General features: G+C 43.1%; 2 protein-coding genes across 6 annotated transcripts in view; one reads left to right on the plus strand and one right to left on the minus strand.

Annotated features, from left to right (window-relative positions):
- Window positions 1-16827, plus strand: part of dusp16 (dual specificity phosphatase 16) — a 149038-nt gene extending 132211 nt beyond the window's left edge. For all 4 annotated transcript variants that reach the window (XM_086009071.1, XM_086009070.1, XM_086009072.1 and 1 more), the window contains exons 4-7: window positions 1141-1304; window positions 1564-1723; window positions 3434-3557; window positions 14718-16827. In XM_086009071.1, coding sequence (XP_085865197.1) covers window positions 1141-1304; window positions 1564-1723; window positions 3434-3557; window positions 14718-15924 — 1655 coding nt within the window. In that variant the 3' untranslated portion in view covers window positions 15925-16827. The remainder of the gene's footprint in view (window positions 1-1140; window positions 1305-1563; window positions 1724-3433; window positions 3558-14717) is intronic.
- Window positions 16828-17859: 1032 nt separating this feature from the next.
- borcs5 (BLOC-1 related complex subunit 5) overlaps window positions 17860-22680 on the minus strand; it is a 101940-nt gene continuing 97119 nt past the window's right edge. For both annotated transcript variants that reach the window (XM_086009075.1, XM_086009074.1), the window contains one exon: window positions 17860-19887. In XM_086009075.1, the coding sequence (XP_085865201.1) occupies window positions 19654-19887 (234 nt within the window). In that variant the 3' untranslated portion in view covers window positions 17860-19653. The remainder of the gene's footprint in view (window positions 19888-22680) is intronic.

The following is a 22680-nucleotide window of genomic DNA, read 5'->3' on the forward strand; positions in this document are numbered from 1 at the left end:
CTGAACAGGGTTGCAAACGCTTGTCTTTTGCACTCACGTGCTGGGCTCCACCATCATTGAGGATGGGGATATTCATGGAACCTTGTCCTCCCGTTAGTTGTTTAATGGTCCACCACCATTCACGACTGGATGTGGCAGGACTGCAGAGCTTTGATCTGATCCGTTGATTGTGGGATCGCTTAGCCCTGCCTATAGCATGCTGCTTCCACTTTTTAGCATGCATGTAGTCCTGTATTGCAGCTTTCCCAGGTTGGCACCTCATTTTAGGTATGCCTGGTGCTGCTCCTGGCATGCTCTTCTACACTCCTTATTGAACCAGGGTTGGTCCTCTGGCTTGGTGGTAATGGTAGAGGGATATGCCAGGTCATGAGGTTACAGATAGTGGTGGAATACAATTTTGCTGCTGCTGATGGCCCACAGCGCCTCATGGATGCCTAGTTTTGAGCTGCTAGATCTGTTCTGGTGTGATTATGCAGTTCTTTTATTTCGCAGTGCATTGTGACAGAGTGGTTTGCACCCAGTGAGCCAGCAGTCTCAGTAATTATGATTTGCAGTGGTAGCCAGGAGCTTCTGTGGAGGAAGGTAGAGTGCAGACAAAAGAAATCAAGGACAAATAATCCCTAGTCTGAGCTGAGAAGATAGCAGAGACTCTTCTAGAATAGTGATCTTTAATGCAGAGCATAAAACCAACACAAATTTACTTTCTTTTGTTTAAAAAAAAATTAAATAAATTTCTTCCATGCACTTCATGGTGACTATGATCGGGAATGGCTTGGGAACAAATCTCCAGCCCATCCTCTAGAATAGAGAGGGTGCATTGCACAATTGTTTGGGTAGGGGGAGGGAAGAGAAGAGTTTAAAACAAAATTAACCAAGGACTCCAGTCCTTATATGGGATTGGTTGTTGTTTGTTCGGGTAGACTCTTTGAATAGCCAACAGGAATAAAGCAGAATCTATTACTCATTATGCTTAATACAGATAACCAAGCAAACTGGGATGGGAGAGAAAATACCATCTTTGTCCCTGTGAGTTTTGTACAAGGTATTGGAGGCAGCTGAAAATGTCCTTTTTCGCTTTCATAACTGCTGAGGTTTTCACTTATTCTCTGATCATTTGTCTGTTTTTGATGTGTTCTTTAGGTGGATTTGCCACATTTTCATCTAGCTTCTCTGGCCTGTGTGAAGGAAAATCCGCTCTTGTGCCTGCAAGCATTTCCCAGCCGTGCTTGCCTGTAACCAACACTGGCCCAACTCGCATTCTTCCTCATCTTTACCTTGGCTGCCAACGAGATGTGTTGAACAGGGTAAGGAGTGTAGCTGCTGGTATGCATAAACCTTTGTCTTAACACAGCAAACCCACCCCACCCACTGCAGTTAATTGACTTAGCATGTTTTTATTAATGTGACAAATGTTTTTCTATTTGCTTTAGATATTTGTGGTGTTAATTATATCACTGAAAATATACAAGAAATATAGGGTGTTTCTGAGACAATACTTCCATTTGAACTGCACTGATGAACGTTCCATAGTAATAACATACTTTTTTTAAACTTCAAATATAGGAGCTAATGCAGCAGATTGATATTGGCTATGTACTCAATGCAAGTAACACCTGCCCAAAACCTGACTTTATCCCAGAGAGTCACTTCCTACGAGTTCCAGTCAATGACAGCTTTTGTGAGAAGATCTTGCCTTGGCTTGACAAGTCGGTGGAATTTATAGGTCAGTAGGGACTTTTGTGTTGATTCTTAATTGATTTTTTAAAAGTTTCTTTAAGAGGTAATTTTGCTAATATTTTCTTAATGCAACGGCTTGAGACTGACTATAATTGTCATTCTTTAGCTAGCCAGAAGGAGATGGCTGTGAGAGAAGCTTGGGGCGTGTGGCCCTGTTGTGTCCTCTCCCCTCCCCTCCCTCATAGGGGAATGGTGTGTTTTCCATATGTAAGAAGTCACACAACACCAGATTATAGTCCAACAATTTTATTTGAAATCACAAGCTTTCGGAGCGCTGCTCCTTTGTCAGGTGAAGTGGAGAGATGCCTGTAGACACAAATTATATAGTCAGAGAATAATGCCAGATGATTACAGGTAATCTTTCTAACTGCCATTTATCACACCTCGGCAGAGAGATAATCACAGCAATCAAAGTTGTGAATGGTGTCCAAACAGGTCAGTCAGGAAAACATTACATCAAAGAACAATGAGGTGGGGTCACAAGGGGTAAAATGTTGCAGATGCTGGGGTCTGTATGAAAAAAAAAAGACAAAAAACATTTTCTTTGCTGGAAATCACAGCAGGTCCGGCCGCATCTGTGTAGAGAGAACAAGCCAACGACGACTCGAGTCTGGATGACCCTACGCTCCGCTCCGAAAGCTTGTGATTTCAAATAAAATTGTTGGACTATAACCTGGTGTTGTGTGACTTCTTACATTGTCCACCCCAGTCCAACACCGGCATCTCCACACCATGTTTTCCATATGACACAGCTTCAAAGCACTGAGATCAGGAACTGAGTGTGAGTGATCACTGGTATAAATCCACATTATGCTATCAACATGGAATCTGTAAAATCTCTACAGTGTTATTTTGATTTTTGAACAAATACATATCCAGGTTTATGAATTGCATAAAACAGAATTTTTCTTCAATTGGCTGTATAATGTTGGTTTGTGGTACATTTCTGGAATTTTTGTATTATGTTTATTGATTCAAATAATATTTACCACTTTCAAGTAGAGGAAACAAATGTACCTGCCTGTTGATAAATGTTTAACCACCTATTCCTTTTGTGGATAGGTAAGTTTAACTTTCTTTTGTATTTTAGTACTTAATCATCACCACCTAAGTTGTTTACTTTAAATAATATAAAAACCCTACCATATAAAACTTTAAATAATATAAAAACCCTACCATATAAAATTTTCAAACGCTGGTAGCTGTTTATCTGAATCTTTGACTGGTCATGCCAAGCAGACACTAAATAAAACACAATTTGTTTTTTCAAAGCTAAATTTTAGCTCCCCTCCGTGAAGGAGAAGAGGCCAACCCACAGATATCAGGATTGATGCCATCAAATCCATTCTTTGGTCAATCTACCAGCGTGCTGTTGAGTTTTCTTTCCATCCCTTGATAGAACATGAGATTAGCAAAGATGGCTCATGGGATGATCAATTGCATGCGTCAGTTAACGACAAAGGTTTAAGGTGGCACATGCGTGCAGTTACCTAGATACACTCTTGAGCTTCCCTAGCAACTGAGCAATGGCGTGAAGAGACGCAGGGCAAAGTGAATAAAATAAAATATTTATAACAAATAGTGAAACCCAGACTAATCTTCTGGGTAAGAATCCAGTGTAATGTTGTAGTTAGTAAGTTGCACCAAATTTCAGTGAAAGAACATTGCTAATGTTCCTTCATCATTTTATTTCTAGAGAAAGCAAAGGCATCAAATGGCTGCGTGTTGGTGCACTGCTTGGCTGGAATTTCCCGTTCTGCTACCATTGCCATAGCTTATATAATGAAGAGAATGGATATGTCACTAGATGAAGCTTATAGGTAAGAAGTATTATGTTATCAGTGAAATGGTTTTTGCAGAGGTTTTGTTGCTGACTCAGAAGGTGAGTTAAAGCAGCAGAATGTAGAGATAGTATAACATTAGATAAAAGGTACAGAGATGCACATTTTGTTTATATAGTCAGTAGTCAAAGCATAATCCTGATCCTTTGGAAAAAGTTGGGAGGTGGTGGTAATATGGTTTGGGGCTGTCCTGTCATGTGCTATTAGGCCTCAATAGCAACAATTAAGCATTGGCAACCTGATTATTGGTAAGTATGATCTGATGGCATTATTGATGATACCTTGAATCCTGCATGAGTGCAACTCCAAGAACACTCAAGAAACTCAACACCATCCAGGACAAAGCAGCCTGCTTGATTGGCATCCCATCCACCACCTTAAACATTCACTCTCTCCACCACTGGCGCACCGTGGCTGCATTGTGTACCCTTTACAAGATGTACTGCAGCAATTTGCCAAGGCTTCTTCGACAGCAACTCCCAAACCCGCGACCTCTACTACCTGGAAGGACACGGGCAGCAGGTACATGGGAACACCACCACCTCCAAGTTCCCCTCCAAGTCACATACCATCCTGACTTGGAAATATATCGCCATTCCTTCATCGTCGCTCAGTCAAAATCCTGGAACTCCTTCCCTAACAGCACTGTGGTAGTACCTTCACCACGCGGACTGCAGCAGTTCAAGAAGGTGTCTCACCACCACCTTCTCGAGGGTAATTAGGAATGGGCAATAAATGCTGGTCTTGCAGCGATGACCACATCCCATGAACGAATAAAAAAAATTTTGCTAATAATTAGGAACAGCCTCATAGGTTGGTAATTGGTTGTGTTGGATCTGTCCTGCTTATTGTGTAGATCATACCTGGTCAATTTTCCACATTGTTTTAGATACCAGTGTCCTAGATGCACTGGAACAGCGTGGCTAGTTTTGGTGTCTAGTTCTGGTGAGCAGGTCTTCTACACTACAGCCAGGTTGATTTCAGGGCCCCTAGTCTATACTGTGTCGTGTACTTAGCTGTTTTTTATTGCCATGGGCTTTGGCATCTACAGGAAACTTTGTGCTATCCGGCACCGACGGGACCGAGCTGTTGCCGTTCCCTCAAAACTGCCGGACAAACCAGCGCTAATGTTGAAACATACGGAGATTTTGAGCTCCGTATCTGACAACAAACCCTGTCAACAGCTTCTAAACAGTCGGCCCTACCTTGCAAGCGTCTCTGTAGCTTAGCAACAGCTTCAGCGAGACCTTGCAGAGCTTGACTGTTGAGAAAAAAGCAACGAAAAGGAGAAAAAAGCAACGAAAAGAAAAAAAAACTAACGAAACGACTCCTGATTTTTGCCGGTGGCTTGAGCATGCCGGACAGTTAACCTCCGGATAATCCAAAGTTTCCTGTATAATGGGAGGAGACTGAGTGTAATCATTCACTTGGCACTTCAGCTTTATCCCTTGTCCTCACATGCTGGGCTCCACCATAGTTGGGGATAGGGATGTTCATGGGGCCTTGGGACAAGACATATCCAGGGATGGTGCTGGAGAAGTGTGGGAATTTGGCTGATAAATATGATTCTGTGAATACAGTTATACCAGGCTGTTGCTTGACTAGTCTTTGGGGCAGCTCTCCCAACTTGGACACCAGTCCCCAGATGTTAGTGAGGGGAATGTTGCAGGGTCAGTTGGGCTAGGATTGCATGAGTCTTGTCCTGATCTGATGCCTGGGTCATTGTCCTGGTGTCCATCAGATACTTCTGCTATGGTGGACAGTACCTGTTTTACAACTGGGTGTCCTGCTAGGCCACGGCAGAGGGCATTAAGAGTGAACCACATATTCTGGGACTAGAGTCATGTGTAGGCCAGACCAGGAGGGGGTGGCAGGTTCTCTTACTTGAAGGACATTAGTGAACCAGTTGAGTTTTTATGACAGTCATTTTCCTGGCACTGGTCCATAAATTGTCAGATTTATTGAATTCAATTTCACAGCTTGTCCTGGTGGGATTTGGGGGTTGCTAGTCCAGTACCATAACCACCACAGTACAGTACTAGAGGGCTTCTAGTTGGTGTTTGTGGAACAGGTGTCAGCATCTTCAGAAGAGAAGGGGACAAGTTATGGGATATTTTTATAAGAACATTTCTTCAGATTTGTTTCTGTATTCTTCATCTGGCTCTGTCAGAAATTAAGTAGATTTAATTGAATAATTCAAAGGGCAGGAGTACTAATAATGTGGGTAGGGGCTTGAGGAGGTGTTTTCCTCTGTACAGCTTATGCACTTAAAGCGTAAACCTATTTTAGAAATAACATAACGCACAGAAGAAATTCCACCATCCTCTTTCCACCCACCCACCCAAAGGGCTCAGTTTTCAGTGTGCCGTGGAGTCGGGATTGGAGGCGTGCGGGGGGTTAAATTCCCGAAATCGGGGGTCCCGACACCATCCCACCCACAACCCGCCTCCATGCCAGTTTCAAAGGAGGCGGGTACCCGACCCGCACTGGGACCCACCTCCCCGAGGCGGGAAGGGATTAGTGCCAATTAACTGCCTGTTAACAGGCAGTTTTTAGCCTAATCCCTATTTTTAAGCTTGAACTGTGGGATTCCCGACGGCTCCAAACCACGCCAAGTTGGTGGAGTCAGGTTGAAGGGCTTGGAGGGGTCGAGATGTCGGTGTTCAGGTGAGTGATGTGTGCATGAGTGCAAAGTAAGTGTGTTTGGGCTAAAGTGATTAAAGAAGTGTAAATTACCTTTTCAGCCTGCCTTCCTTTAGGTTCAGGGAGTCCCTCATCTCACCGGCACAGAAAGCAGAATGGCTGCGAACTGTCAAAAGTGACAGCCTGCAGCTTCCTGTGCAGGAGAGATTTCTAACTGAGTCTGTGCAGAAGGACTCGCGTTAGAAGTAAGACTGTCAGTGTTTGACAGCTTCAAACAGCTGTGAAACGCTGATATTTCATCTGTCAAAACGTCTTGACAGATGAAATCTCAGTCTGTGACGTCACCTGTTGCCGGGTGGCCCTTAATTGGCCTGCTGAGCCTGCTGGGCAGGCTCAACAAGGTCAATCAAGTTAAAATCGTGTGGATTGGCCGCATCTCGATGGAGGTGGGACTACAACCCCGAAAGTTGTAGTCCCGCCTTCAACCCGACTCCTGAATGAAAATCCAGCCCAAAGTGTCTCTGTTGGGAGAGAATGTAGAGAGAAGTCCAGATTTATAGAAGCTGCAAATGAGGAGTTGGCATACACCTTGTAATTAATGGGTAATTGTCTGATGAAGTGTTTTTGTAATACATTCTACTAGATTTTGAGACCTAAGAAACGCACAATAAGCCAACAATATCTTCATATGCTAATTTTAATACTTTTGACTTTAAAGTTGAAAATGAAAACTAATCTGAACATTTTGTAAAAGTTTGCACAGCATAAGCTTGATTTCTGTTGCAGTATGAACATCCCAATAGTGCACCATATTGTACGACAGTTTAAGAATTTATCAAATGTGCACATTTTTTCTAACTGCTTTCTTTAATTGAGATTGACACACTCCGTCCCTGAAAACAGCGATTTAAAGAATTGCTGTTCAACCAGATTGAAGTGATTCAATAATCATTTGTTACAGACAACACTTCTAATAGGTGCTGTTGGGATAAAGTCAAACCAAGAGCTTAATACTAAGGCATATAATCTTCTCTCATGCAGAAGGTTAAAACACTTAAAACAGAAGCAAATTGGGAGGTGGGATTAGAGATGAGGATGAACTCAAACTGATGGCTGGGACTACAACCTTTAAACAGGTGCAGGACATTCTATAAAGGGAAGAGGAACAGCCAGAAGTCATGGCCCATATTAGAACCAATGACATAGGTAGGAAAAGGGTTGAGGTCTTTCAGGCAGAGTTTCAGCAGCAAGGAAAAAGATTAAAGAGCAGGACCTCAAGGGTGGTAATCTCTATTACTCCCAGTGCCACGTGCTAGTGAGTACAGAAACGGGAATATAGTGCAGTTGACTGCATGGCTGGAGAAGTGGTGCAGGATGGATGGCATTGGGACCAGTTCTGGGTCAGGAGGGACCTGTACAAGCTGGATGGGTTGCACCTGAACAGGGCTGGGACCAATGTCCTCTAGTTAACTAGTGCAGTGGGAAGGGTTTAAACTAATTTGGCAGGGGAAGGGGGAACCAGGACGTAGCAGCAGAGAGGAGAGACAAGGTGCATGGAAAATCAGGAGGGACAAATTGCAACAGAATATAGAATAAAGCAAGAATTAGCTGGAAGAAAAAAACAAAACCGACTTTCAGCATTCCGTAGGGACCGCTCCCTCCGAGACACCCTAGTCCACTCCTCTATCACCCCAAACAGCCCTTCCCCTTTGCCTGGCACCTTCCCGTGCAAGCGGAGATGTAACACCTGCCCCAAACACCCCTTACAGGTGAAACAGCGATTTACTTGTACTTCTCGCAATCTAGTATACTGTATTCGCTGCTCACGATGCGGTCTCCTCTACATTGGGGAGACCAAACGCAGATTGGGTGACCGCTTTGCGGAACACCTCCGTTCAGTCCGTAAGGGTGACCCCGAGCTTCCGGTCGCCTGTCATTTTAATTCACCGCTCCATTCCCACTCGGACCTCACCGTCCTTGGCCTCTTGTATTGTTCCACGGAAGCTCAACGTAAACTCGGAACAGCACCTCATCTTCCGATTAGGCACTTTGCAGCCTTCCAGACTCAATATTGAGTTCAACAATTTCAGATCATAACCTTGGCCCCTATTACATCTTCACTTGTAATTTTTCCACTCCTTTTCCCCCCCCCCCCCCCCTTTCCTTTTGTTTCTCTCTCACACCTGGCAGCTATCTCTTGCCCTGCCAGTACACTTCACACCTAATCTCAGCCTATTACCATCTCGTCTAGCTTCGTATACCTTTTATTGTCTCTTTTACTTCTTTTGTTCGATCGCAGCCCTGCCTTCAATCTATTTTATTTTCTTTCCAGTTTTGAAGGGTTCGACCCGAAACGTCAACTCAAATTTCTCTCCACAGATGTTGCCTGACCTGCTGAGTTTTTCCAGCATTTTCTGTTGTTATTTTGGATTTCCAACATCTGCAGTATTTTGCTATCGTGTTGGAATGCCTGGGCAGGAATGGGAACTAAACATTCCTGGCTACAATGTATTCAGGAGGGATAGGGAAGGAAAAAAGAAAGGGGCGAAGCGGGGGGCAGGGTGGCAGTAATGATCAAGGATAATATTACAGTTCTACAGAGGGACGATTTAAAAAAAAAAAAAATTTGTTTATGGGATGTGGGCGTCGCTGGCCAGGCCAGCATTTATTGCCCTTGAGAAGGAGCTGGTGAGCCGCCGCCTTGAACCGCTGCAGTCCGTGTGGTGAAGGTACTCCCACAGTGCTGTTAGGTAGGGAATTCCAGGATTTTGACCCAGTGACGATGAAGGATCGGCGATCTACTTCTAAGTCAGGATGGTATGTGACTTGGAGGTGGTGGTGTTCCCATGTGCCTGCTGCCCTTGTCCTTCTAGGTGGAAGAGGCCACGGGTTTGGAAGGTGCTGTCAAAGGAGCCTTGGCGAGTTGCTGCAGTGCATCTTGTAGATGGTACACACTGCAGCCACGGTACGCCAGTGGTGGAGGGAGTGAATGTTTAAGGTGGTGGATGGGGTGCCAATCAAGCGGGTTGCTTTGTCTTGAATGATGTAGAGCTTCTTGAGTGTTGTTGGAGCTGCACTTATGCAGGCAAGTGGAGAGTATCTAATCACACTCATTACTTGTTCCTTGAAGATGGTGGAAAGGCTTTGGGGAGTCAGGAGGTGAGACACTTGCTGCAGAATACCTAGCCTCTGACCTGCTCTTGTTGCCACAGTATTTATGTGGCTGGTCCAGTTAAATTTCTGGTCAATAGTAACCCCAGGATGTTGATGGTGGGGGATTCTGCGATGGTAATGCCGTTGAAAGTCAAGGGGCAGTGGTTAGGCTCTCGCTTGTTGGAGATGGTCATTTCCTGGCATTTCTGTGGCGCGAATGTTACCTGCCACTTATCAGCCCAAGCCTGAACGTCATCTAGGTCTTGTTGCATGCGGCAGTTTTCCACATTGTCTGATAGATGCCAATGTTGTAGCTGTACTGGAACAGCTTAGCTAGAAGCGCGGCTAGTTCTGGAGCACAAGTCTTCAGCATGACAGCCGGAATGTTGTCGGGGCCCATAGCCTTTGCTGTATCCAGTGCGCTGAGCCGTTTCTTGATATCGCGCGGAGTGAATCGAATTGGCTGAAGACTGGCTTCTGTGATGGTGGGACCCCGGGAGTAGGCCGATATGGATCATCCACTCGGCACTTCTGGCTGAACATGGTTGCAAACGCTTCAGCCTTGTCTTTTGCACTCACGTACTGGGCTCCACCATTCATTGAGGATGGGGATATTCATGGAGCCTCGTCCTCTCATTAGTTGTTTAATGGTCCACCACCATTCACGACTGGATGTGGCAGGACTGCAGAGCTTTGATCTGATCTGTTGATTGTGGATCGCTTAGCCCTGTCTATAGCATGCTGCTTCCACTTTTTAGCATGCATGTAGTCCTGTGTTGCAGCTTCCCCAGGTTGGCACCTCATTTTTAGGTACGCCTGGTGCTGCTCCTGGCACGCTCTTCTATACTCCTTATTGAACCAGGGTTGGTCCCTTGGCTTGATGGTAATGGTAGAGTGAGGGATATGCCGGGCCATGAGGTTACAGATTGTGGTGGCTTACAATTCTGCTGCTGCAGATGGCTCACAGTGCCTCATGGATGCCCAGTTTTGAGCTGCTAGATCTGTTCTGAATCTATCCCATTTAGCATGGTGGTAGTGCCACACAACATGATGGAGGGTGTCCTCAGTGTGAAGATAGGACTTCGTCTCCACAATGACTGTGCTGTGGTCACTGCTACCAATTCTGTCATGGACAGATGCATCTGCGACAGGTAGATTGGTGAGGACGAGGACAAGTAGGTTTTTCACTCGTGTTGGTTCTCTCACCACCTGTCGCAGGCCTAGACTGGCAGCTATGTCCTTCAGGACTCAGCCAGCTCAGTCAGTAGTGGTGCTACCGAGCCACTCTTGGTGATGGACATTGAAGTCCCCCTCCCTGAATGCCCTTGCTACTCTCTCTGCCTCTTCCAAGTGGTGTTCAACATGGAGGAGTACTGATTCATTAGCTGAGGGAGGGCGGTAGGTGGTAATCAGGAGGAGGTTTCCTTGCCTATGCTTGACCTGAAGCCATGAGACTTCATGGGGTCCAGAGTCAATGTTGAGGACTCCCAGGGCCACTCCTTCCTGACTGTATACCACTGTGCCACCACCCCTGGTGGGTCTGTCCTGCCAGTGGGACAGGACATACCCAGGGATGGTGATGGAAGTGTTTGGAACATTGGATGAAAGATATGATTCTGTGAGTATGACTGTCAGGCTGTTGCTTGAGTAGTCTGTGGGACAGTTCTCCCAATTTTGGCACAAGATGTTGGTGAGGAGGACTGGGCTGGATGTACCGTTGCCATGTCCGTTGCCGGTGCTGAGGTCGATGCCGGGTGGTCCGTCTGGTTTCATCTTATTGTGTTTTGTAGCGGCTTGTTACAACTGAGTGGCTTGCTGGGCCATTTCAGAGGGCAGTTAAGAGTCAACCACATTGCTGTGGGTCTGGAGTCACATATAGGCCAGACCAGGTAAGGATGGTAGACTTTAGTGAATCAGATGGGTTTTTACGACAATCTGCTAGTTTCATGGTTACCATTACTGATGCTAGCTTTTTATATACTAGAGGGTTCAAAGACTGAATTAATGTGGTTAGAATTGAGGAACAGAAAAGGAGCAAATCTGTAGGCAAATTTCAGTGAAATGTTAAAAAAAAAGTAATAGTAGGGGTCTTCAATTACCCTAATATAGACTGGGGAAGAAACAGTGTAAAGGGCAAGGAGGGTGAAGAATTCCTAAAATGTGTACAGGAGAATGTTCTTAATCAGTATGTTTCTAGCCCGAATGAGGAAGGAAGCAGTGCTAGATCTAGTTCTGGGAATGAAGTAGGGCAAGTGGAGTGGGTTTCAGTGGGAGAACATCTGAGTAATAGTGATAAGTTACAGAAAGGGACAAAGAAAAATCAAAGGTGAAAATACCCAACTGGAAGAGAGCCAATTTCAGTGATTTGAGAAGGGTTCCAGCAGAGGTGGACGGGAAACACAGATTGACCAAAAAACAGTAAATGAGCAATAGCAGGCCTTCAAGGCGGAGATATTTTGGGTACGAACCAAGCATAATCCCATAAGGGGGAAAGGTGGGGCATCTAAAGCTAGAGCTCCCTGGATGACAAAGGAAATAGAGGATAAAATAAAACAGAAAAAGGAGGTTTATGACAAATGTCAGGTACAGAAAAGTAGAAAACCGGGCAGAATAGAGAGTGTGCAGGGGGACATTGAAAAAGGACACAAGGGCGGCAAAGAGAGAATGAGAAAATATTAGCAGGTAAAAAAAGGGAACCCAAAAATCTTTTATAAACATATATAAAAAGGATAGTTAAAGGACTGGTGGGGCTGATTAGGGACAAAGAAGGAAATCTTTCTTGTGGAGGCAGAAGGCATGACTGAGGTACTGGATGAGTACTTTGCATTTGTCTTCACTAAAGAAGAGGATGCTGCCAATGTCATAGTAAAGGAGAAGGTAGTAGAAAAATTGGAAAGGATAAAAATAGATAGAGGAGGTACTTAAAAGGTTGGCAGCACTCAAAGTAGAAAAGTCGCCCAGTCCGGATGGGAGGCATCCTTGTTTGCTGAAGTAAGGGTGGAAATTGTGGAGGTTCTGGTCAGTGTTCCCATCCTCCTTAGATATGGGAATGGTGCCAGAGGACTGGAGGATTGTAAACGTTACAGCCTGTTCAAAAAAAGGAAGAGGGATAAATCCAGCAACTACAGGCCAGTCAGCTTAAAATCGGTGGTGTGGATACTTTTTAGAGACAATAATCTGGGATAAAATTAATTGGCACTTGGAAAAATATGGGTTAGTAAATGAAAGCTAGCATCGACTTGTTAAAGCCAAATTGTGTCTGCGTAACCTGCTTTGAGTTCTTGATGAAGTAACAGAGGTTTGATGAAAGTCATGCAGTAGATGTTGTATATATGGACTTTCAAAAGGCATTTGATAAAGAAAGACTTTCATTTATATAGCGCCTTTCACGACCACCAGATGTCCCAAATTGCTTTACAGCCAGTGAAGTACTTTTTAAAGTGTGGTCACTGTTGCAGTGTAGGAAACGCAGCAGCCAATTTGCGCACAGGAAGCTCCCACAAACAGCAATGTGACAATGACTGGATAATCTGTTTTAGTGATGTTGATTGAGGGATAAATATTGGTTAGGACACCAGGGATAACTCCCCTGCTGTTCCTCAAAATAGTGCTGTGGGATCATTTACGTCCACCTGAGAGAGCAGACGGGGCCTCGGTTTAACATCTCATCCAAAAGACGGCACCTCCGACAGTGCAGCACTCCCTCAGTATTGCACTGGCGTGTCAACCTAGATTTTTGTGCGCTCTCTGGAGTGGGACTTGAAGCCGCAACCTTCTGACTCAGAGACAAGGGGTGCTAGCAACTGAGCCACAGCTGACACATAACATATACACAAAGTACCACATGGTATTAAAGGGACCGCGGTAACTTGGGTATGTAATTGGCTAAGGGATAGGAGGCAGAGAGTAGTAGTGAACAGATGTTTTTCTGACTGGAGAGAAGTAAGCAGTGGGGTCCCCCAGGGATTGGTATTGGAACCATTGCTTTTGTTATATATAAATGATCTGGACTTGGGTACAGCGAGTACAATTTAGAAGTTTGCAGATGATACAAAACTTGAATGTAGTAAATAGTGAGGATAGTAACAGACTTCAGAGGATATAGACAGACTGGTGAAATGGATGGACACATGGCAGATGCAATTTAATGTGGATAAGTGTGAAGTAATGCACATGGAGAGGCAGTATAATCTAAATGATACTATTCTGAAGGGGTGCAAAGGCAGAGGGACCTGGGGTTGCATATTCACGAAACTTTGAAGGTGGCAAGGCAAATTGATAAGGCGGTTAAGAAAGCGTATGTGACACTTGGCTTTGTAAATAGGGGCATTAAATACAAAAACAAGGAAATCATGCTAAACCTTTACAAATCATTGGTTAGGCCTCAGCTGGAGTATTGTGTACAATTCTTTAGGAAGGATGTCCAGGTCTTGGAGAGGGTACAGAGGAAGTTTACCAGGATGATACCAGGAATGAGGGACTTCAGTTATGGGGAGAGATTGGAGAAGTTGGGATTGTTCGCCTTGGAGCAGAGAAGGTTAAGGGGAGACATATTCTCAAATAATGAGCGATTTTTGAAATAGCAAATAGGGAGAAACTGTTGCTTCTGGCAAGTGGGTCGGTAACCAGAGGTCATAGATTTAAAATAATTTGCAGAAGAACTAGAGGGGAAATGAGAATTTTTTCACAGAGGGTTGTTAAGATCTGGAACACACTACCTTTAAAGGGTGGTGGAATCAGGTTCCATAGGAACATCCAAATGGCAATTGGGCATGTATTGTAAAGGACTAATTTGCCGAGTTATAAGGAAAATGCTGGGGCGTGGAACTAAATTGGACAGCTCTTTCAGTCGGCACAGGCATGGCGGACCTAATGGCCTCCTTCTGTGCTGCAAGATTCTATGATTCCAAACAGCCAAAAGCAATATTCCTACCACTGGCAACTGTAGCTCAATGGCTGCTCTAAGCATTAAAAATAGCACTGTTGGGCATTTTAGTTTTTCCCTTCTGTTCCGAGTACCACTGGGGATGCAGACCCACCAAGCTGCTCCCATATTCTCCTGTTTGCCTATGCTACTTGGAAGTGGTATCTTCATCCTGGTAAATAATCTCTTCCCCCATGGTGACGATCAATAGGGGGCAGGACTAATGCTCTTCACTGTATACAGTTTAACCACAAAAAATATGCTTTCATTTTTGGTGGTCTAATTACCAACTTAATAGCTGTGTTAATTTGATGTGACGCAATTAAGTCTACTTTTGAAACAGTAGTTATCTGGAACCTAGTTACTTCATGGTACTCTATCTTATTTATGAAGAAATTAAATTTGCTTTTGTTTTTAAGATTTGTCAAGGAGAAGAGACCAACCATTTCACCCAACTTTAACTTTCTTGGCCAATTACTGGATTTTGAGAAAAAGTTGAAGACTCAGACTGGACAAACAGGAACCATTACCAAACTAAAACTCCTGCAGTTGGAGCGAGCTGGGGAACAGAGGTTGGCCCAGGATAGTGGCCACTTTGATACAGTAATAGAAAACCAACCCTTTACATCCACTACCTCAGACACTATGGATCAGAACCCTACTGCACCTGCTACACCTTTATCTGCACTTATGGAATCCACTGTTTCCAATGTGGAAGAAGAATGTTTTCTGGCTCGAGGAATCAATGGACTTAGCCTGTCCTTGGACCGACTAGAGGACAACAACCGCTTAAAACGCTCATTTTCATTGGACATAAAGTCTGTATCGTATCCTGTAAGCAGTGGAGGTGCTAGTTCCGCACCAATTGCTGCCTGTTCGGGAGCCAGTTGTGATCCTTTGAAGGAATCAAATGCAGGTGAATCTAGCAGGTTCTGTTTTTTCTCATCAGCTCAGAAAGAAGTGGAGCAGCTTTCAGAACACGCGACACCCATTGTGATGGAGATAAACACAAAACAGCCACAGACCATATGGGAGCAAGGAACACCAAAAAGTGCAGTTATTCCTTCAACACAAACAGCAGCAAGCACAACCACTGTGCCTAGAACACTCCTGTACCCCCTGCACAGAAGTGGTAGCATGGAGGATAACTACAGAACAAACTTCCTACTGGGTCTTTCTAGCAGCCAACAGCATTTAGCAACATCTGCAGCAGGAATGGGGCTTAAGGGATGGCACTCAGACATACTCTCACCTCAGACTTCAACTGCATCATTAGCCAATACCTGGTACTTTGCGACAGAAGCGTTGGCAGGACAATCTCCCCGCTTTTTGTCAAGTTCTGCTCTGTTTGGTGGTGCCACAGCCTACTCGGCATTTAGCTGCAGCCAACTACCATCAGGCTGTGACCAGTCAGGGGCGGTGCGTCGACGTGAGAAACACTGTGACCGTCGGGATTCCAGGCGCAGCTGGCATGAGGAAAGCCCGTATGAAAAACAGTACAAACGCCGCAGCTGCCAAATGGAATTTGAGGAAGGCATGAATGAAAGCAGGTCCCGGGAAGACCTAGGAAAAATTGGAAGTCAGTCCAGCTTTTCTGGCAGCATGGAGATCATTGAAGTATCCTGAAGAAATGCTAAAATACAGACTGTGGTGATTCAGTGAAGTTATAATTCACATGTATACAGTTTCTGCAAAACTGCACTTCACAACTTCAACCAGGGACATCAAAATTTAGAATATTGTTGCTCAAATGCTACATGTGATGACTGTTCATCATTTAATTCAAAATACTTATCTAATCAATGCAATTATGCATAATTGTCAGGCTTTCCTTATGTATTTGGAAAAATCCCAGTTAGCATTATGTAATTGTCCAATAATGCACTTTGCCGCCGAAGACTGAGCCAAGTTCTACGGAGATTTTTTTTTAAAATTCCAGACAAGCTGGCAGAATCTGGATATCTGGTGTAATCATAGCTTATCTGATGCAAATTTCTTTGCATCTGTAAATAAATGGTGTAACTATCTTGATTTGAATTTATGGATAGGTAAGGTGCCAGTGCTGCTTAGAGCAAATACCTCAGAATTTTAAAGCTTATACTGTATGTAGGTATTCAGCAAATCAAATCTCAGGTCGGTCTTGATACAGATGAGATTTACAGTTTTTGGCTAGGTTTGAATTTAAACTGCTAATGTGGACTGCTAAATTAGCACTGAGAAAATGTCTGTGTACATTTACTTGTGACCGTATAAATGAGGACAGTATCAAAAGCACGTAAGGATATAAATGAAACAGATGTGTGAATTCTATGCAGAGTGCATGAGTTGCAGGTTAGGAGGATGCTTGTAGGAGTCCTCTGGTGGAGAAGTGCTGGAAACTTGTTCAGGATGGTACAATGTGTCTACACATGGGAGTTATTTTGTTCAAATGTGTAATGTATGGAGAGTTGTCAATGGATAATTGAGACAAATATTCTTCATCTTGAGGTGAAATGATGAGCATATGTTGAAATAAAATCTGAGATGGTACCTGTTACATACAAGTGTGATTTAAACAGTGTGTCAAGTTGATGCTCTGCTATGATGCCTGAGGTTGGAAAGTAACTTCTATCTTCTGCTACAACACAAAAGCAAACCACTGCGGATACTGGAAATCTGAAATAAAAGAAAATGCTGGAAATACTTGAAGGTCATCGAGCTGAACGGTTAACTCTATTTCTCGCTCCACAGATGCTGCCTGACCTGCTGAGTAATTTCCATCTTCTGCTCATGTTTCCAGGCAGACCCGAAAGTGACTTAGAAATCACCATTTCTTTCCCCTCTGGGAGGGAGGGGGAGGGGGGGGGGGGGGGGGAACAGCTGGCCTCCACTTTGCTGTACCACCATAGGGATGTGCCAAAATCAAAGCTGTGAGGAATTTCAGTACACCATTTTCACATGAAAGCAGAAAATGCTGGAAATACAGGTCAGAAGAAAACACACACCCAAAATGTCATAACCTGCTTTTTCTCTTGACAGATGCTAACTGACCTGCTGTGGAGTTCCAGCATTGTTTTTTTTTCAGATTTCCAGTTTTCTTTTTTATTTCACCTTTTTTAAACACTCTTGAGCATTCTAATGGCATGTTTCAAGGTGCCAGAAGGTCACTTTAAAATCAGTGAAATGTCCAGTTAAATTCTGAGGTACTAACTGTGACTGGAATTGGTATAACAAGTTTCTCAAAGCTGCTGCAAACAATGCTTTGGCCTAATGTTCCAAACCAGTTTCCTAAATGTGTCAAATCACCATTGCAACTAACTTCTTTTCTCACTTTGTTGTAATCAGATCACAATTTGCCAGACTCTTATCTAAAAAGGTGGTACAGCAGTGCAACTCCACCATAAGGTCATAGTAAGTTAAAGGCTTAGTTCTTGGTTTGTGAGGAGTTCAATTTGCTCATCTCTGCTGGGACTGTGATTGAGTTGTTGTAATTGGCTTCATCACCCCTGGGTTTAAGAAAAATTGTGGAAAGATCTGGGTTGGTACTTCTGATTTGAATTAACTATGATACTGGGTAGAGAATTTGCACAAGCTATTTTTTTACTGTTTGAAAATGTAAATACAATGCACAAAATATACTGTACATAGAAATGAATAAAATACTTCCACATCAACACTATCGTAGAACATAAAACATCAAAGCCAATGAAGACATACACTCAGAACGGTGCGACAAATAACTTATAGGAAGAAAATGAGCGTTTTCCCTCTAGTATGTTCAACTAGTCAACATTCAATGTCTGAAGGTGAGCTCATGGATCATGCAAACTGAATGAAACCCAACGAGGTACCTAGTAAATTTGTTTTAAACTCGACACTGAAATGCATGGTATTGACTATTCATTCCTATAACTAATGTGCATTGGGAATGTTTTTGTTGCATTTTATTCAGTACTTGCTTCTTCGTCCCTTTATTTTAAAAGATCTAATTTCTAGATTGGCCCTTTAGACTTAACTGGCAACTGCAATCTACTAAGCATCAGCATTGAAGGAGGTGCATTGCCCCAAAATTGTTGTTTATTTTCATAGTTCTGAGCTAAAGAATCTTACCTGTGAAATAAATTCTCTGAACATTATCCCTGCCTCCAACAGGAGAACAATTTATGTTGTCTTCGTTGCTGCTGATCACAGAACTAGAGGAACCAGTAGTTGATTAATATGTTAAATTTAATAGCCAAGTGTAAATACCTAGCTACATGCAATATAACCAAATATTGTTAATAGTTCTCTGCAGCTTCATACACTTTCAGAACTTCAGTTATAAAACTAACAACTGCATTTACAACTATACTCAAGCTACCAGTTATTAAAGATAACACTTTGTAAAAGCTCCATACAAAACTATGATAAATATTAGTTGTAGGTAGTGTAAGCAACACCTTGATATTGATGAATTCACTATTAAAATGTCTTTTTTAAAGTACAACGGGAACAAAGTACTAAATTATTTTTTCCTTTGCTTCCATTTCACCCTAAGTACTGTACATCCTCCTTATTTCAATATACAATAAGCTGCAAGACTCAAGTTTCAGCGTAGTTGGATTATTTTACAAACTAGTAAATTCTTGTTAATCCACTTCCACTATAAATTAGAGCAAATTATTCCAAATTTTCTCTAAAGCAGACCCCAATGATCAGACTTGAATTGATGATGGAAAAAGCTCTGGTGCTAGTCACCACTTTTTTGAACTACGTGTCTGATAGCTTGCAATATATTCAAGTTCCTGAGGTGCACTATAGCAGGTGAATACACATTCTGCCCAAGCACAAATGATTTATTTTGTTTTGAGATGCATCAGACAGATACACAAGGCACATATTATTGATGTAAATGTGCTGCAGGACACCAATAAACACGTTGTTTAAGTAGGTAAGTGGTGAAGGCTCCAAATCAGAAAATATTAATGCCATGTCCTTTTTTCATGCATTAATTTAAAATCCTCTAGTAATGGCTACTGCAGTGCTAATTGATTTGTAGTAGTGCAAATTGGTGCAGATGTTTGTCCTCAAGTCTCTCCAAATGATTTTGGTAATCTCTCCATTAATGAACAACATCCAGCCACCATTAATGGATGACAATGTTCACACCAGCATCAGCCAATAGCTGGTACATTGGAATCCAAATGTTAGTTTCCCGTGTACTATTACTCTGCAATCCAGATCATTCTGGAGCAGAGGCAGAAGTGCACATTACAATTAATGCTCAATATACCTGGAAATGCATGACGCTTCAGCTGATTTAATATCCAAACCATAGACTGGGGTGGTGACTGTACAAATCTAGTGGAGTAAATAGGATAGAGAAAGGACTCGGGTCTACTGATACTTTATATCTTTGTCAACTCTCATGCTGAAAGGTTCGAGTCTTTCATTCTCTGGCAATAAGCTATTAAGTTTCTCCATTAATGGGATGGTTTGATCTATGCCCATCTGTATACGTCGGAGTATAGCAGACATCTCATTAACCTTCTGTATTTGCTCAGCGTACTTGGCATATCTCTTCTGTCGCTCTTGCATAACGCTGTATAAGGCATCAACAGAGAGATCCATCTACAACAGAACAAAAACAACGTAATTATCAAAGTGGACAACTGTTACACACTGCATTTGTAGGGAGGGAGACTGTTTAAGGTTTCTTTATAAAAATAAAATTTGATGCAAAAATTTTAGAAAAGTATACATGTACTAAATAAACACTTATCAATATATATCATTATTATTCAGGAATAAAGCCCAAAACATGAAACCTCCTATCAAATGTACTGTGGCAAAACTGAACAGTCATTAATGGCTGATTTGCTTTTTAAGAATTTTTTTTTTCCAAGTATCATAGGCAGGACTAGCATATAAATGGAAGCAATTGCCAAGGATACAACTTTTACATTCCAGCAAACTGTCTTCAGCTTTTCCTTGGCATAAAATACACCTGCATATGGCGGAAAGGATCCTCTTGGCAGAACATGAGTAGTTTTACAGCACAGAAAGAGGCCCTTCGGCTCATCGTGTCCGCGCCGGCCACCAAGCCCCATCTATTCTAATCCCATTTTCCAGCACTTGAAACGCCACAGCATACAAGGCTACAGACCAAGTGCTCATCTAAATGCTTCTTGAATGTTGAGGGTTCCTGCCTCTACCACCCTTTCAGGCAGCGAGTTCCAGATTCCAACCACCCTCTGGGTGAAAAAGTTTTTCCTCAAATCCCCTCTAAAGCTCCTGCCCCTTATCTTGAAACTATGCCCCCTGGTTATTGACCCCTCTATTAAGGGGAAAAGTTCCTTTCTATCTACGCCCCTTGTACACCTCAATCAGGTACCCCCTCAGCCTTCTCTGCTCCAAGGAAAACAACCCCAGCATGTCCAGTCTCTCTTCACAGCTGAAGCGCTCCAGCCCAGGTAACATCCTGGTGAATCTCCTCTGCACCCTCTCCAATGCAATCACATCCTTCCTATAGTGTGGCGACCAGAACTGCACATAGTATTCCAGCTGTGGCCTAACTAGCGTTTTGTACAGCTCCATCATAACCCCCCGCTCTTATATTCTATGCCTCGGCTAATGAAGGCAAGTACTCCATATGCCTTTTTAACCACCTTGGATCCCTGAAGTCAGCAGGACAGGTAGATATGTACATGTACACCCACACCCAAGGTCACTCTGATCCTCTGTCCTTCCTAGGGTCCTAACATTCATTGTGTATTCCCTTGCCTTGTTAGTCCTCCCAAAATGCATCACCTCACACTTTTCAGGGTTAAATTCTATTTGCCACTGTTCTGCCCATCTGACCAACCCGTCTATATCGGCCTGTAGCCTGAGGCTTCCCTCCTCGCTATTTACCACTCCACCAATTTTCGTGTCATCTGCGAACTTACTGATCATACCTCCTACCTTCATATCTAAATCATTAATGTACACTAGAAACAGCAAGGGACCCAGCCCCGATCCCTGCAGTACCACTGGACACAGGCTTCCAGTCACAAAAACAACCTTCGACCATCCCCCTCTGCCTCCTGCCACTAAGCCAATTTTGGATCCAATGTGCCAAATTGCCCATTGAACGTTCAAATTCACTTCATCAGTGTGCAATTAGCAGCGACCAGCTTTTAATTTCCTAGCGGCCAGGTTCATAACAATTTGTAATTTTTTTTAAAGCCATTTTTGTCTGACTACACCTCTCTGAAGTGCCTTGGGATGTTTTTCTACTTTAAAGACAATGACCCGTATTTTCCGATGCCTACGAAGCGCATGCGCTGAAAACCGGCATTTCCGATCTGTCAAGAATCCTCTTGAAAGATCGGACGCCTGCCCTAGAGAAGGGCCTCGGGGGGGGGGGGGGGGGGGGAGTTTCGCTTTCTGCAGGTGTAAGGCCTGCTTTTACCAGCTAAAAGTTTTCCACTCACTTATCATTTTAAAATACTTTTAAAAAAGGTAAGTTTATTTTTAGCCCTGTAAAAAACTTTTTTCAAAAAATTAAATTATTTAAAATATTGAATTTAATGTAATTTTAACTCATTTTAAAAACGTGATGGTTTTTAAAAAATGTATTTAATGTTTTGATGTCTTTTTTCCATGATCCCCATTCATACTTTTGACAGGTCTATCGTATGGGTCAAAAGTATGAAGGGGGATTCCCTTCTCCCATTGGTTCGCCTGGCCCACGTGATCCCAGGGACGCTTGCCCCTGGGATACGTGGGCCCTGCGCATTTCGACTGTGGAGAGGCCCAGGATCGGAAATGGCCGCACCTTGGGAGTCCTCAGGTAAGGGCATAGATTTTTTTCCTGATAAGAGGCATCCGCACGCAGGAAGACTCCTATTGGAAATTACAGGCCACTATATAAATGCAAGTTGTTACTGTTCCATTGACGACAACATTCTTAGCTGGGAAAATGTGTAAATGGAAGTTATGGTTACTATTTGGCATAAAAATAGATTGCAACAAAATTGTTATGTGGTAATTTAAATTCCATCTAACCCAATGAGTCCCAAAATCTTTGATTCCTGTTATCCATAATTATGAAATTAAACATTTTCCATCATGCTAATGCAAAGAAGGATCTCTGTTACTATATAAAAAGGTCTTAACCATTCATATTGTATAAAGTGAAACAATGGGGTAGGCCTGCTACCATTAAAAGATGGCTTGTTTGTTTAAAACTAAATCCTCCACTAACAGCTGTTAATCAGCCACAATCCCCAGCGAAAGGTTCATTCTATAGATGCAATTTATGAGCCAGTTTTATGGACATCTTTAAAGCATCCAACCTCACACATACCAATCTGCACAGTTCTCATATCTACTATTTATCGCACCCATCATTTTATTATATATGATTTTGACACTCATATA

The sequence above is a fragment of the Somniosus microcephalus genome, chromosome 16 (assembly GCF_052327205.1).
Source record: "Somniosus microcephalus isolate GS21.2 chromosome 16, FLI_Smic_1.0, whole genome shotgun sequence".
Taxonomy (NCBI): Eukaryota; Metazoa; Chordata; class Chondrichthyes; order Squaliformes; family Somniosidae; genus Somniosus; species Somniosus microcephalus.